Below are 17,230 nucleotides of genomic sequence, written 5' to 3'. Positions count from 1 at the left end.
AAACAAAAAAACTTCTACTCCAAAAGATACTATCAAGAAGGTGAATAAAGAACTTATAGGAGAAAATATTTGCAAGTCGTATATTTGATAAGGGCCTAATATCTGGATATAAAGAACGCTTACAACTCAATAACAAAAAGACAAATAATCCAATTAAAAATGGGCAAATGACTTGCACAGACATTTCTCTAAAGAAGATATTCAAGTGGCCAATAGAAAGGCTGTTCAAAGTCATCAGTCACTAGGAAAGTGCAAATTAAAACTATAATGATGTGCCACTTCACACCCACTATACATGGATATACTTTTTTATTTTTTAATTTCTTTTCTGGCTGTGCCTATGGTGTGCAAAAGTTCCTGGACTAGGGATTAAACCTGTGCCACAGCTGTAACCAGAACCACAGCAGTGATGACGCTGGATCCTTAACCCACCGAGCCATGTGGCAACTCATACATTTTTATTTATTTATTTATTTTTAATAATTTATTTTTTCATACATTTTTAGAAAAAGGAAAATACACACTGGTGAGGATGTAGAGAAACTGGAACCCTTGTACACTGCTGGTAGGAATGTGAAATCATGCAGCTGCTTGGAGAACAGTTTGGCAGTTTTTCAACAAGTTAAATTTAGATTTAACATATGCCCCAGCAATTCTACTCCTGGGGATCTACCCAAGAGAACCGAAAAGATATGTTAACACAAAAATTTGTATGCAAATGTTCATAGAAGCATTATTCATAAAAGCCAAAATGTGGAAACAACTCAAATGTCCAGTCAATGGATGACTGGAAGAACAAAATGCAGTATATAGCCACACACGAAATCGCATTCAGCTACAAAAAAAGATGAAGCACAGACAGATGCTACAACTGGATGAACTTTGAAGATATTATACTAAGTGAAAGAAGCCAGACACAACCACGTGTTGTATGGTTCTACTCATTTGAAATGTCCACCACAAGCAAATCCATAAAGACAGAGAAGAAAGACTGGTGGTTTCTGGGCTGGCAGGGGTAAGAGGTTACTGTTAATGGTTATGAGGCTGCTTCTTTTTTTTGCATTTTAGGGCTACACCTGAGGCCATTCCCAGGCCGAGTCAAATCAGAGCTGCAGCTGCTGGCCTACACCACAGCCACAGCAACATGGGATCCAAACTGCATCTACGACCTACATCACAGCTCATGGCAACACCGGATCCCCAACCCATTGAGTGAAGCCAGGGATAGAACCCATGTCCTCATGGATACTAGTTGGATTTCTTTCCACTACACCACAATGGGAACTCCATGAGGCTTCTTTTTGGGATGATAACAATGTCCTGGAGTCAGTTGTGAGAGCTGAGACCCTTGTGAATATACTAAGAACCATTAAAATGACTTACCCTTTAAAAAGGTAAATTTTATGGTATGTGAATTGTGTTGCAATAAAGAAAAAAATCTTCAACCCCCTACTGATGTGAGTATGACTGCTGTAGTGGATCTGCTATTAATGGGGATATTCTCACCCCTCAGGTATGCAGAGGTGGAAAGTGGGAAATTTGCTGCTCAAAACGTTACACATACTGAAGCATATGATTCTATGTAATATAAAATATTTCAACACCTTCCTTACAAATAATGCAAAAAAGATTTCATTTACACATGTAAAATTACTCTCTCATTCAACTTTTTAGAATTCATTGTTTTTAAAAGAATACACTACAAACTTGGTAAAAGAAAATCTCGGACAGTTAAATTTATTACTGATCAGCAGGTACTTTGGAAAATTTTTCTTACACTCATCCTTTCATTCCACCAAGTATTTATTGAGCACTTACTACGTGCAAAGCACTCTACTAGGTACCCGGGATACAGTGGCAAGTGACACTGGTAAATGTCAGTGTCGGCTGGAGGAGGCAGATAAACCACAAACAAAGGAACAAGACATTATTTGAGAGTGAATGGCAACCTCGAAAAAAATAAAGTGGAGAAACTCAATTCAGGGCCCCAGGTGGCATCACCACACAGGAGGGCTCACCTGGGTCTTATCTGGCATAGCAGGAGCCAACATGAAAATACCAATAGAAACGGCGTCACTATTCCTCCCCTGGGGAGTATGAGCACGCTCTGTCTCTGACACATACACAAATGAAATTTGGGTATATGACCTCCAAATCAGCCTGCCAAACGCAAGTGGGTGAATAATACTCAACGACATAATCTTTTAATTTTATTATTTATTTATTTTAATACAAAGCTTTGGCATTAGCAATTTTATGAAAAAATAAAATGTACTAAAAATAAATGCTTGTGTGGCATGATTGGTAAATGATGCACAAAAATAGGTTCTTTTTTCCTTCAAGGCAATCAGTCAGAAAGCAGTTTTTTCCTTCTTCAAAACCATTCTACCCTATGGAATAAAAGGAAAAAAAGAGAGGTCAAGAATTAGTTGGAGGGTGGTTGTCAATGTTTCAAAATAACAGAGAGAGTGATCCTAACTGAAGGGTGGCCTGGGGCTGTCCCCAAGTATTTCCCAGCCCAATTTGGTAACGCCAGTAAGCACTGAGCATGTTCCTAAAATCAACAGCTTCAGATCTGAGGCCAAGTGGCTCAGTCACTTAAAAGTGTGTTTGTACTTCCAAAAAGAATGCAGGGAAAAGCACAGGCTAACAGCATTTTGTCTAAAAATGCAGGGACAGTTATCATACAATGTGTAATTTTTCCTTGTTTGAACACATGTTCTAAATGCTAAGTGTCCTGAAATCTGTAGCTGCTGTCTTTACAATATGCTTCCCCTTTATATCTCAAACTGTCATTATTTATTTTGAAATAAGACTGAAGAGTACAGATACCCAGGGATGTAAGGCTTTCTTACAGGAACTCCCCAGACCGTGCGTGTGCGTGTGCCCTCAATCAGGTGCCCGAAAGTATGAGAAATCTTTTACAGTTTCCTGCACTACCCTCAGGCTAATGCTGCTCCTCTGGCACTGTGGGACCGCCCTAGCTTGTGTAGTCTGGTTCATTTCCATGGCTCTCATAGCATATCTATCTTCAGTTCTGCTCTCTTTTCTCTCTGCTGAGCTTGAGATCAAAACTTCAAACCCCCTAATCTCTGGTCATCATACAACTCTCCAGCATCTCCCGTTCACCCCCCTTGCCTCCCAGCACCTCTTGTTTTATTTCCTCCCCATCACCCTGACTTTCTCCATCAGCTCTGTATTTTCACCTAACCTTCCTTCTTGGCTCCAGTCTCTACCATGCCAAAGCAACTTCTCAGTCAGCAGGAATTTTCTTTTTGCTGAAAAAAGCCTTAGATATCACCTGCTGTTTACAAAAAAAAAAAAAAAAAAAAAAAAAGGAAAAAAGAAAAAAAAAAAAAAAGCCAAATTCTGTAGTCTGCCTACCGCCAGCACCACCTACAGTAGACGAACCACAATCACAATCCCCTGAATATGCTCTGCTTTTTTCTCACCTTGTGACTGGTTTCACTCCCTCCGGGAAGCCTTTCTCAACCTCCCCAGGGCAAAAGCAGCAGTCCCCTGTGTCTGTGTGGTGCTGAGAGGCTATGCCCATGTCACACTATGCTGGGTCTGCAGGCACTCCCTGGACTCCCGCCATTCCAACCACCACTGCACTGCACTGAGCACTGGGCAGTGCAGCCCTCCCCCCAGGGCTCCTGCAGGGCAAGGTAGTGCCTTGTGAGCACTGGGGAGAGGGGCCTAAGGAATGAAAGGTGGGGTATGAAGGCCATTCACAGCAACTTCTCTACATTTTATTGTTTACTGTAGTTCATATATATATATATATATATATATATATATATTTTTTTTTTTTGGCCACACCTGTGGCATGTGGAAGTTCCTGGGCCAGGGATCGAATCGGCTGTAACCAGAGCCACAGAAGTGAAAATGCCAGACCCCTAACCTACTGAGCCATCAGGGAGCTCCTACTGTAACTTCATATTTAAGATAACACATTGTTTTTATAAATATTCCTCAGAAAGACTGGATCTTAGGTATAAGGGCTTTTAATGGGCAAATCAAGATTTTAAAACGTTTTTTGGCTGCTTTTTTTTTTTTTTTTTTTTTTTTTGTCTTTTTAGGGCTGCAGTTGCAGCATAAGGAGGTTCCCAGGCTAGGGGTCCAATCGGAGCTGCGGCCGCCAGCCTACGCCACAGCCACATCAACGCCAGACCCTCAACCCACTGAGCAAGGCCAGGGATTGAACCCGCAACCTCATGGTTCCTAGTCAGATTGTTTCTGCTGTGCCATGACAGAAACTCCTTGGCTGCCTAAGAAATTATAAACAACTATGCAGCCAAACATTAAAGGCACTTCTGAAAAATAAAAGATGGACCACTCTCAAAGACAGGGCAGAAGTCTAATCAAAGGTTCTGCTGCTTTAATCTTTTTGTCATAAGGTTTTTAGGAAACCAAAATTATCTTCTCAACTGCATTATTGGGAGCCCTTAAATGGCTCTCTGGCATAGTCAGAGACAAGCACTGTAAAGGAAAGATTTGGAGCCAGAAATACTGGGCTTTAATCCCATGCCCTTCTTTCCATGGCATTTCTTGGGGGTCATTCAGCCCCTCTGGTCCTCAGGTTACCCTTTTGCGAATGTACCTCAGGATCAGAGTGGATAAAAGGAGAACTAAATACTAAAAGAAGTGGATTCATTATCAAACTGGGAGCAAATCTTTGCTGGCAATGCTACAAAAAAGGCTGCCTCAGGCAAATAAACGATCAAAGATGGGTGCTGGTGTGAGCAAAATGTATTAGGTTAAGAACTAAAAATTCAGAATGCTTTAGATCCAGTGTTTCTCAAACTGCAGACTGGAACCTAACAATGGTTCATAAAATCAATGTAGAATCTCATGACCGACATTCATAATAACAACAACAATAAAAAGCACAGAGAACAGATCAGAGTACACGGCATGTAGTAAGGAAAATGTCTGTGAAACTCATTTCAGTTAAACATGTCACAATGTAAAATGTATTTCTTATAATAGGAGATGGTTAAAAACAAGATTTTTTTTTTAATTCTATAGTTGTCAGTTTGCTTATTTGTTTACTGTATTTAACAAATATTTATTGAGAGCCTAGCATATATCATTGAGGTGACAGTGGAAAGCAAAAGACACTTAAACGAGGTCTTTTTTTTTTTTTTCTTTTTCGGCCATACCCATGGCACATGGAAGTTCCCATGCCAGGGATTGAATCTGAGCTGCAGCTGCGACATACACCATAGCTGTGGCCAGAAAAAAAAAAAAAAAAAAAAAAAAAAAAAAGTTAAAAAAAAAATTGCTTTGACACTGAAGGTTCTAAAAGAGGCAGCCAGTAGATACCCCAACCCTTCTCCTTGGGCTCTGATCTCTCCTAGGAAGGGACCATTTGGGACAGTCAATTCAAGAGGAACTCTGAGAATTGGAAGGAGTCTTAGTCTTAGACTCAGGATCTGCCTCCGAACAGCTCCAGCCTCGTAGCTTCTGTTGGAATAGGCAGGTCCTGGCAAGCTCATTAGCTTTCAAGATTGCCCATGGTATGGATGGACTATTCTGACTGGCAGAAAGTTCTTTCTTCACTTAAGAGGAAATCTACCTCCTTGTAGATGTCTCCAGAGCTCCAGAACTACACAAGCAAGCAAACAAGCACCCTCTGCCAGCACTGGTTAGTCACCAGGGGACTATTACGATTAAATAGGGTAATGCTGGTAGTAACAGAGCCCAACACAGGAATAAGTTCTTGGTGGGCATGCAGTCAACAGCTGTTCTCATCTTGGGGCATTCTCCAAATACCTGGGAACATTTCTCACGTCACTTCAGTGTCTTCTTTTCTAAGGTAAGCATCCCCAAGATATCAAATGATTAAGTTTTCAGACCCTCTGATACTGAGATGTCCATGTTCCCCTTAAAGAGTGTCAGCAAAACAATTCAGAAATACTGAGTAGAGACCAAAAAAGAAACACCAATCCCTTTGACCTGATCTATAAATTTTACCACTACACCTCAGAGGAGGACAGCGCAAGAGGAACAAAGGTGTGGAAAACCGAAGCCCAACCACCTGCCATGAGCTAGAGCTTCTTGGTCTTTGGTTATGCTACAGGATTTCACACTTGTTCCAGTTACTTCATTAAGTTAACCGCATCAGATTCATTTCCTCCTGCTGAGACTGTTCTGAATCTTGACTCCCTGGGCTACACTCCTCTGCAAATCTGAGAACATGGTTTCTATGCATCAGAATCCAGGAACCTAGCTGAACCTCCCAGTCAACTCCAAATCTCTCCTATATCATCCACATATCTGACAACATGTTCCTCAAAAAAAAAAAAAAAAACCAACAACGACAATATTTGCTTTTCCTATGCTGAGGGAAAAATATATTTATATAAATATAACCAGGTAAACGTTGGGATTTAACAAGTTTTAGTTGTATAATGAAGCAGAACAGAGAGCCTCAACTGAAGTTCAGTAATCTTCCTTACTTAGGTCAAGAAACAAATGCATGGGAAACTAATATATATAAATATATTTACCTTGCATATATTTCTTTTTTGACTACTACCCTGATTATTTTGCAAAGTCTCAAAAGTCACTAGATTTGTTTGCAGTATTAAAAAAAGTTAAAGCACAATTAGTCATGGTTGAGTACCTAAATAAATAGCATTTCATTGCAATACAAGGGGAGTGACCCCAGATAGGTGGAATTTTGACTGACTTCTGAGTTAAGCCAACAGCATCACGCCCTGGGTGAACACGCAGTGTGGTAAGGGAGGTGGGAGTGCTTTCACCCCTAGTGGAGCAGCAACCTATGAACCCATGGAGGCCTGGACCTGCCCAAGTTCCTGCCTTTATTCCTGGCCCGCACTGCTTTATCTTGCTCACAGGGCTTCACCAGTGACTAGACTGGGTCAAGGTCTTACACACCACAATACACAAGTTCAGTGCAACACTGTCAAAAAAGTAAACTATAACATAACGTAGAATGAAAAAAAAAATAGGTAGAATGCATAAGGTGGAATTTACTACTAATTTCCAGACAATTCATTAATACGTGAAAGACAGAATCTATTTATATAGAAGACTATCTTACAAATGGATGAGGTTACCTAGAACACTGAAACAGAACAATTAAATTGAAAAGGCAATCTCATTTGACTGCAATTTTTTGATAAAGGTAAAAAGGAAAATAAGAAAGATTTCAAAAAATTCATTAATGAAGAATAATTATAAATTTGCTAAAATAAACCTTTCTCTGGAATTAAAATCACATAGGAATTTTCCATCAATATTTTTGGGAAAGAGACATTGAATAAGAGTGGATATTATCCTTCCTTTATCTCCTACAATTAAAAATAGTCTTTAAAAAATTAAGTCATTGTTTACAAAAAAAAAAAAACACATAAAAGCACAATAGGAGAGAAAAACATCACCCAAAATTGTACTAAATTAGGACAATCACCATTGATATTTTGGTGACCAACCTTTCATGCATCCATATGTTAATACACACACAAACACACATACTCTCTCTCAACTTCTCTCTCTGAATGGGATCATGGAAGTTGTCCTTCAGAGTGGTTTTGACTGAAGGCACAGAAATAATATTGACTTTTATGCACCTGCCGCATATGGAGGTTCCTGGGCTAGGGGTCTAGTAGGAGCTACAGCTGCCAGCCCACGCCAGAGCCACAGCAATGAGGGATCCCAGCCGTGTCTGCGACCTACACCACAGCTCACAGCGATGCCGGATCCTTAACCCACTGAGGGAGGCCAGGGATCGAACCCACAACCTCATGGTTCCTAGTCGGATTTGTTTCCACTGCACCACAATGGGAACTCCAGAAATAATATTCAAATGAACAACTGCAGTATCAACCCTCTACAAAGGCTAATGGGAGAAAGGATGGACTAAGACATGAATCTAAGATCTATGACTTGGATTCTGAGTCATGCAGTCATTTATGCATGGACCTGTATAATAGGTAACATGTTTATTGAGCATTCTCTAAAATATATGAACCGAGCACCTGGCAGATTCCAAGAGGCATCGAGGTGACTATTCAATCACTTAATTTTCTAAAAGTACCCAGTGTGCAGCTACTTTGTGTGATTGGTTTTCACTCATTTGTGAAATTTTTAAAAAGTGGGCTTACATTATCATCTAGTCTGATGGGTCAGTATGGGAGTAAGCAAAAGAGCTGACTGCAGATGAAATAAATATTTCCCTTCAAATTGCGGTTTGAACCATAGGCAATCATGAGAACTTATGATTCTGTATTCTAATTCATAGAAAAAAATAAAATTTATTTGCCAAATGATAAAGACAGATGGCTATCTTTTTTTTTTTTTCCTTTTCCTTTTCAGGGCTGCACTGGCAGCATAGAGAAATTCCCTGGCTAGGATCTGAATCGGAGCCACAGCTGCAGGCGTACACCACAGCCACAACAACGTGGGATCCGAGCTGTGTCTGTGACCTACACCACAGCTCACGGCAACGCTGGATCCTTAACCCACTGAGCAAGGCCAGGGATCAAACCCGAGTTCTCATAGATACTAGTTGGGTTCGTTTCCGCTGAGCCATGACAGAAATTCCAGATGGCCATCTTATTCGTAGAATTTTGAAATAATCTTAGAGGAATTGTTTTGGCTAACATTTATTGAGCACTTATTATGTACGAGGCACTGTGCTAAGCACTTTGTATGCTAATTCTCATAACGATCCTATGATGTACTATCATGATTTCTGTTTTATGGATGGCTAAAATGAGCTTCAGATAAATATAACTGCCCAGGTCTCACAAGCAAACTATGGAGGTACTGTATGGAGAGTCAAATCTAGGTATGTTTGTTTTCTGGATCAGAACAATTAATGTAAGTTGAAGTAAAATTGCATAAGGTGGGCCCAACAGAAGCAGTTAGCTGTTGACCTGTTGGATGAAGCCGAGAGTGCTCATCTGAAGGTTGAAAAATGCCTTGACAGTGGACCATGACATCTGCCCAATCTGTAATGTCAAGGATGCCAAAGGGTACTTCTTATAAGTATCTACCCAACAGATCAGGTTAGAGGTAATAAAATCACGTTGCTGGAAGTGGAGGTTACTTGCCCACTGTTTCCACAGTCAGTCTAGGAACATTCAGTTAAAACAATTACATGAGCTTAGCGGTTGTTATTGATCAATTAAAATGCCAGGACGCAACCAAACATAGCATAGGAATCCCACCAATTCAGGTTCAAATTTGGGTAGTGTCCCAGGGATGCTTTCGTCTTGAATTAGTTTTCATGAGTACTACTTAAAAGAAAGGACTGAATAATATCCTACAGCAAACACTCAAAATTTAAAGCAAAAACAAACAAAAACAAAAAATTACTTTTTGTATTTTACCCCCATGGAAAGCTACTCTTGGAGAATCGCTGGATCAAAATGGACCTCAACAGTCATCTAGTCCAATTTTCCATCCTCTGAATAACCTTTTACCTATAGCAGCCCTGACAAATAACACCCTGCTTCCACCTGCATCCCTAGTCCTGGGCTCTCCCTACCCTTGCAGCAAACCGTCTCACTGGTAAGTAGCCTTGCTGAAGATACTCCTCTCTTTTGACCAAGGTGAAATTCTGCCCTCCTATAATCTACCCTTTGGTCCCCTTTCTGTCCTATGGAGATGTAGTCTATGCTTATTTTTTTTTTCCTTGACAGTCTTTCTAACATTTGGAAACAAAAAGATCTTCCTGATTGCTTCTTTATTGCAGGTTAAACATTCATGTTTCTTTGACCATAGGCCAGGGTGCTAGTACTCCACCAAAAGCTAAGTATGTAGGACTCTAGGTTAAGCCTGCCTATCAATGATCAGGACATGGGAATTCTCCACATCCTATGACTGTACTGGTTCCCTTGGCATTTGTTCCACTGTTGATTTACTCTAAGCTTATGGCTAATGAAAGCCCCGAAATCTTTTCTCAAGTAAGCAGCTGCTGCTGAACAAGGTGAACTCCCAATCAGTGTTACTGTTCATGAAATAAACTGTTTTGCTAGGTATGATTCCACCAGGAACAGTATGAAATTGGTGGGAGCCAATTCTTATGATCTTTATGAATATTATTCTACATATTTTCTTGGGATCATCGGGCACATGCAATCCAAAAAACAATTTGTTACTTACTCATTAGCATTCAAGCTAGCTGTGGCTCTGATGATCATGTAGCAGAGTGTGAGAGCACTGAGGAGGCCAAAACTGGCAATAATAAACCATTCTTCTGTTGACAAAGGAAAGGGAGGAAATCACTCTGGGGAGAAGGCTTAAGTCAAATCGATGTCAACATTTCCCTCAAATGCAACGAAGCAGATGTCAACGGAGGTGTAAGCCAAGACTGGCCCAAGGAAGTGAAGCAGGAGGAGGTTTGCCAGAGAGCTACTAAGTGGAGAAAGTTAGTGGAAGTAGTGGTGAAAGCTGCAAGGGAGAAACGAAAGCATGGCCCAAACATTTCTTCGGATTAAGATCCTGAGATTTGTGAGAAGTGTGGCCACCAAAAAGTGTGCAGCAAAAAGATGTATATAAAGTTGCACATGAACGTAGATCTTTAAAAACTTAATTTTAAAAGACAGTAAAGTGGGATAGCCATACTATAACCTTTCCTTCTTCATTTTGTCACTTCTGCATGGTTGTGTCACTTGTTCTTAAAGAAAGGCTTAGAAATATGGAGCAGTGGTTCCCAAAGATTGAGTGGGTTAACTCCAAGCAGTCCACAGGCTGGCCTGCAATGGCATTCACGTCTATATCCTTTTCTCTTTTGAGTGGGTTTACTTGCAGTCTTTATTTAAAAAGGACATCTTATTGGTATCTTCTGCTAAGAAGAGGACTACCCTTCACACTCCCACTGCTGGGAAGCAGCACAGGCTGTCCTGGCTTTATTAAGCAGAAGTAGGAAGGGTAGGTTATTCACAAGGTACTTGGCCCATCAAAGAGCTGAAAACCTCTGGTACACGGAACTATAAGGGTTTTTATCTAGTCTCTAGATTCAGGAAATCAGTTAATATTTTCCCTTAACTTTTCAAAGTCTGTATTATCAAGGTAATGTCCCCAAAACAGTATTTACTGAGAACCTCAAAAATAACCTGAGAACCAATCTGACTTCCTAAAAAGTCTTAACTATAGAATATTTCCTGACATATACACGAACAAGGGCTGGTTTAACAAAAGTGTTACACAGCAAAACTCCCTATACACCTGCAATAATGCAGAAAGAACAAATTTATACTTGGAATGCCAAACGTTTATATGTGAAAGCTGTGTATAACAATGCCTGTTTCTCAATATTATTTCCATGAATCCTGTATCTATGCAAAACTGTGTGCGCCTAGGAATTTTTCTAGAAAAAGATGATTACATTTTCATTGAATTTTAAAGGTGGTGATCTTCAAAAGGTTAAGAAGAACTGTTCTTCAGGATTCCTGGAGGCTGAGTTGTTCTATGAGTATTTCTCTGCCACCTTGGGTTTGCATCATTAAAAGGCACAGCAAACTCTTTCTTTTTTTCCCCCGTCTTTCTAGGGCCACACCCATAGCATATGCAAGTTCCCAGGCTAGGGGTGGAATTGGAGCTGTAGCTGCTGGCCTACACCACAGCCACAGCAACAGGGGATCCGAGACACGTCTGGGACCTACACCACAGCAACGCCAGATCCTTAACCCACTAGGCGAGGTCAGAGATTGAACCCATGTCCTCATGGATACTAGTAGGGTTTGTTACCACTGAGCTGCAATGGGAACTCCCTCTTTTTTAGATAACAGTGAAGTCAGTGCTTCTTGGAATATAAATTCCTCAATATAGTGAGTTTATAAGGTTTTTTATTTATGTCAAAATAAACATTCAGGAACCCATGCAAAATCCACTGTTTTTGTCCACATATATTTAAGTTAGAAAAAAATGTACCCTGACATTTAAAAAATTAAGGGATGGCTGGCCCTCAGTATCAAGAAGCTTAACATACCATTCTTTGTTTTTTTCATATTTGACTTTTATACTAGATAAGCAGACTTTCAGAACTTCAATTATGTCTGTTTCTCATTTTGCATATAGCATCCATACATGCATGGCATTTCAGTTTCAAAAATTCACAACGAAAAAGAAGTAAACACCATTATAATAATACTCAATGGGCCCAGGGGTATTTTAGCAGCAATCCACTGCAGCCGGGGTCTCAGTCACCTCTGTCCTCCTCAGTGTGTGTTTAGCACAGTGCCTTGCACACAGCGGATGCTGGTTGAATGCACTGTAGTTAACATGGCACTACAGAGCTTTGAGGTTAAAGGAGAGGTTGCTTTGGTCTAATTTAACACAAGAATTTCATTTATTAACACGTACAAATTCTGCTAAAGATGAGTGATTTGATACATAAAGAAATACTTTTGATCATCAAAACATAAGATTTTGAAAGGACATTTCTATATAAAATAGAAAGGGATTAGTATTTAATGTAGTAGTAGGTGCTCAATAAATGCTGATCAATGAAGGGCCTACCGAAAACTCATTAACAAACAGACAACTTTTGTCTCCTTTATTAGCACTAGATCAGATTTTTAAAATCTAGCCCATAAAACCTAAATGTCAAAGCAGGAAAACATGAAATGCTGTTAAAACAAACCACTGGGGAATGGTAAGAAATGAATCAAACTACATGGAAGAATAACTTTACTTATTTTATAACGGAACGAGATCTCCTTGAGTTTAGACACATGACAGAATAAAACCTGGGAAATCATTCTCTGACAATAAATTTCGGTTGGTTAAAAACATGTATACTTCAAATGAATAGACCACACAAGTCTTACTATGTAAGGGGAAACTCTTTTGTATCAGCTTTATCCATTTTACTGACTCCTAGAGTTTTGAGAAGTCCCATTAGGGTTAGGGCTCAAAGCTAGAGGCAAGCAACAGCATAAACTGGAAAAGGCAGCACCAGAGTGGTGATGAGGAAGATGGGGTGAAAGGCTGTTAGATGAAAATAACACATAAAGAATGGGTTGAAAACAACTGGCTTGTTACGGGGTAAATGTCCACAAGGCCACTCGCACGCCTGCCAACCCACTCATACTTAGGCAAGGCCATCAAGACACTCCAGCATTTTTTTCTTTTCGTCAATAATTCAATAATCACGACATTCATAACTAGCCCAGAGCGTTTTTTAAAGGTAGATTACCTTTTGGTTTTTCTCATACCTCTTGTACGATTATACAAAGAAATAAATGCCAAGACACCAAATTTCATGAAAGTATAAAATAAAGTGAGCAGCAACCGGCCATCTCAACTGTCTCTGAAGTTGTGAATTTTTAGGTTGAAATTCTGCATTAGCTTTTCACTACGCTGCTGGCAGTCTAGGAACTTGAGACCACTGGTGCTCACAGTCACAACACACCAAGATACTGCTGACGCCCTACCTCACAGCCCCGTCTGCAATGCAATCATTTCTAAACAGGTTTACTAACACAGCTACCACAACAAACCTCTGCTGTGCTCCTCATCAAATGGCAGCTATTCCTATTAATTACACACACACATACACAAGCTTCTTACTATAAAGAAAGTTCCATTACTCCAAATATCTGTTTTAACAGAAGCACCCATTACTTTCTCGGTTGCAGACTAAGTCGCTGGCCCCAGTGACTGCCTTAACTCTACCACATGCTGAACACCAGCAGCAAATCTGTCCTGTGCCCTGGGCACAGGGCCCACTTACTTGTTACTGCAATGTTGATCTCTCCCGTTCTAGGAGTGAGCTCCCCATCCTGAGGAAGAGGCGAGATCCCCGAAGTTCGAAGTGGCTCCAGGCCAAGGGAGTTGTCACTGGCGAGGTCACCTAGGGCTGATCTTCGGTTAACTGCTTGGGTTCTGGTGAGCCTTTCCATATCAAATGCTACGTTATCTGTACATGGCAAATTTGGCTGCAAAATATTTCCAGATTAAAAGTACTTGTAAGATTAATAAATCCTTTTAGAAAATTGTTTGACATCCTGCTGCAAAGACCTGAAGTTTTTTCCATGTGATTTCCTTTCATTTCTCTTCCTATCTACACTGTCCACTCTCATCCAAGAGTTTTTCTTTAAAAGAAATGGATGGTTTCCTCCAGAGGATGGTACAAAGGAAGATCAAAATCCACTGCAGAGCTGAGAAAATTGGATACTTCATCTTTCTAAAGAAATGACAACTATTTGTGGACATGGCTCTCAGGCAGAGGGGTTCATTACCATTATAATAAAGCTGACAAACAGTACAGTGAACAACTCTGGCTTGTATGTTAATGCCGGTAACAAAAAATACCCCTTTCATCCTATTAACTCCTCTCTGTAATGCCCTGTCTGGTTGTCAGTTTTAAAATACCTTCTACCTTTAAACATAAGTACAGTATATAACTAAGAGCAGATCAACACTGAAAAGCCTTTTCAACTCTAGGAAAACTATCTGTTTCAAAACTGAAGCTCCTAATCCTGAAGGAGAGGTACAGGGCTGCTGTGGGCCAAAGCCCTAGCAACTCAAAAGCAGCTATGAAAGGCCAGGGACACTGTGAGACAGTGTAAAGGATGGCCCTTATCCTAGGAAGGAATCTTCTAGTCCAAAGTGTCAGTGGTGCAGGGGTGGAGAAACCCTGTGTTAAACTGACATGATCTCTGGAGATGCAGGATAGATGCTGGACTGGATTGCACTTACGTTGTCACCTGATGACATATTTCAAATAGGACCATTTAGATCTGCAAAGCTAACATGAGGAATTCATCTCCTGGGTCAAAATTAAGTTTTTGCTTTATTTTGAATAATGAATAAGGAGATTATTCATTCACTCTTTTTTGAGACCAGAAAGTATTTCATTTTCCTCTAAAAAGCAATCATCCTGGATATATATACTTCCCTTAAGGGAGGAACTGAAGGAAGTCTCCAAGGTCCTCAGTTGGTCAGCACTGACTTGCCTGGCCAGGGCTGAAAGGCTCTGTACAGCCAGCACCTGACCAAAGCCCCTGCCAGGCTGTCTTGGGTCTGCCCAGGGCTGGCACCACTCGTCTTGACTGTCTGGAATTACCAATGCCCAGGGGAGCAAAACCAGATTCAAGAAGAAGGAATGTAAGTGATGACATAGTTTTATATCATGCTGAATACAGAAAAAATTACTTTGGGCCAGAGTTAGAAGTATATACTCTATTCTGTAAAAGGGAAAATAAAAAAAAAATTAAAAAAAAAAGGAAATTAGAATGGAGGAAATCACTTCCTTCTCTCTACCTCAGTTCTTCATCACACACCTGCTACCCAATAGGAACATGCTTTAAAGTAGACTCTTCTCCACCTGCTCTTCTGGGAGGTCTCCGAGGTGGGCTGGATTTTAAGTGATGTGAGGAAAAAAAAGGCATTGTTGGACTAATAAGGCTATATGCAAAGAAAGCCAATGTTTTCTTGTGAGACTTTTAACCATCCACCTGTGCTATGTTATGTTGTGCTTAGAGATGATACTACACAAAAGTATTAACAAAATAGGAAACATACCACAATTCCCAGGGCCTTCAAGATATTAAGTTTGCACATAGGACAGGTACAATGTTCACTAAGCCAGGGATCAACACAGGATTTGTGGAAAACATGCCTATAAAAAAAGGAGAATTATAATCACAAATTATATAATGAAAAACTCTTAGGCCAAGATGCAAAGAAATGGAATTTTTAGTTAGTTAGTTTCTCCCCCTTGAGGACATGTTTGCAGGTTCCAAGAGACAAATATTGGGGATGTATTAAAATAGGGCTGGCAGAAAACCTCTTGAACTCAATTTTACATGTTGATAGCACCTTATAATGAGAACTAATAACCAAAATGTCTGTTCAGTTTTTTTATCCCACCATGTTTCAAAGATTTGAAGAAATTAGGACATTTATTAAGAATGAAGATAATGGGACTTCGCATTGTGGTGCAGCGGAAACAAATCTGACTAGGAACCACAAGGTTTTGGGTTCGATCCCTGGCCTTGCTCAGTGGGTTAAGGATCTGGTGTTGCCGTGAGCTGTGGTGTAGGTTGCAGACAGGGCTCGGATTCCACGTTGCTGTGGCTGTGGTGTAGGCTAGTGGCTACAGCTGGGATTCAACCCCTAGCCTGGGAACCTCCATATGCTGCAGGTGTGGCCCTAGAAAATCCAAAAAAAAAAAAAAAGACTTGTAAACAACCCACGTTAAATGTTTGTAAAGTTACACGGTGGTTGGGACTATTTTTAGGGATGAACTACGCTTAAGACTCAGGTAACATTTAGCAGTTTTTGGCTAGAGGGAGAGGAGGATGGGTGATTTTCTCTTATCCAGGAGAGTAGAAAGTAACATCCTTGTGACTGGAAATAAGTCACAGAGGGTTTGCATTCTTAAAAAAGGAGCCTGTGCCCTTTGGGGGGGAGAAAAGATTATGAGGGTGCTGTCAAAATCATTTCTCAAGCTTAAGCACCTCCCCCAGGCAGCTCTGAGAAGCTGAAATGAGGCCACACAAAGCCTGAGTCCTGGCTGAGCAGGAACAGGGGCAGACGCCAGGACAGCTGTTCTGGGCACCTTTGAAGGAGCTATAATCAGTCTTGGGAAAAGATAAAAGAAATTTTGAGAAAGATACCAAATTGGGCCACAGTATGCCTTTTAATTTGTTGATCTATAATTTATACAGAGCATATAAGTAGTTATATATACCAGTTTTAAAATGCAGTTTTGACTTTTTTTAAAGAGATTCAGAAAATTGTTTTAATTGGTATTTGGAAGAAACATTTATGTTCATAGCTTCACCACCCCAAACAATACATCCTGCCCACCCACTGTCACTTGGTGGCTTTGTACCCATTTCTTTGGGTACAATGATCTTGACAACTAAATATATCAATCTAGTCTGAAACTTGCAGATAATGCAATAAACCAGAACCTCATCATCCCTGAAGGCTTTTATTTAAACCTGATTGTTTTTACATAAGGGGTGAAAGTCACCAAATCACAGGCAAGACCTAAACCCATTGAGTACACATCAGGTACTGTCACGTCTGTTACCTGTTCCTCACACCCAAGTCTGAGCATATTCCAAAAGGGAGACGAAGGTCCTGACCCCGGAGTTCCACTGAAGGGCTGTTCTCAGAGATGGGTTTACACCCCAGCCACTGTGAACCATGCCAGGGTTGGCTGTGGTCTAACAAAGACTAGAACAAGGCCTTCAGTCCTTTTTGAAGACACAGAATCCTTTAGGTTTGACATAAA

General features: G+C 40.4%; 1 protein-coding gene across 6 annotated transcripts in view; it reads right to left on the bottom strand.

Moving 5' to 3' along the window:
- RNF130 (ring finger protein 130) overlaps positions 1-17,230 on the bottom strand; it is a 154,310-nt gene that overhangs the window by 33,957 nt on the left and 103,123 nt on the right. For 2 of the 6 annotated variants that reach the window (XM_085013639.1, XM_021084320.2), the window contains exons 6-8: positions 15,508-15,604; positions 13,715-13,919; positions 10,141-10,234 (exon numbers count right to left, since the gene is read on the bottom strand). In XM_085013639.1, the coding sequence (XP_084869765.1) occupies positions 10,141-10,234; positions 13,715-13,919; positions 15,508-15,604 (396 nt within the window). Of the gene's footprint in view, positions 1-2,202; positions 2,391-10,140; positions 10,235-13,714; positions 13,920-15,507; positions 15,605-17,230 lie in introns of those variants that run through there. The other 4 variants (XM_085013641.1, XM_085013644.1, XM_021084321.2 and 1 more) reach the window with 3 other exon arrangements.

This window comes from Sus scrofa, chromosome 2 (assembly GCF_054392235.1).
Source record: "Sus scrofa isolate SSC_HxYL_T2T_F1_AM1 chromosome 2, Sscrofa_HxYL_maternal_Yorkshire_Landrace_v2.0, whole genome shotgun sequence".
Lineage (NCBI taxonomy): Eukaryota > Metazoa > Chordata > Mammalia > Artiodactyla > Suidae > Sus > Sus scrofa.
This window is presented reverse-complemented; position numbering and strand designations above follow the sequence as displayed.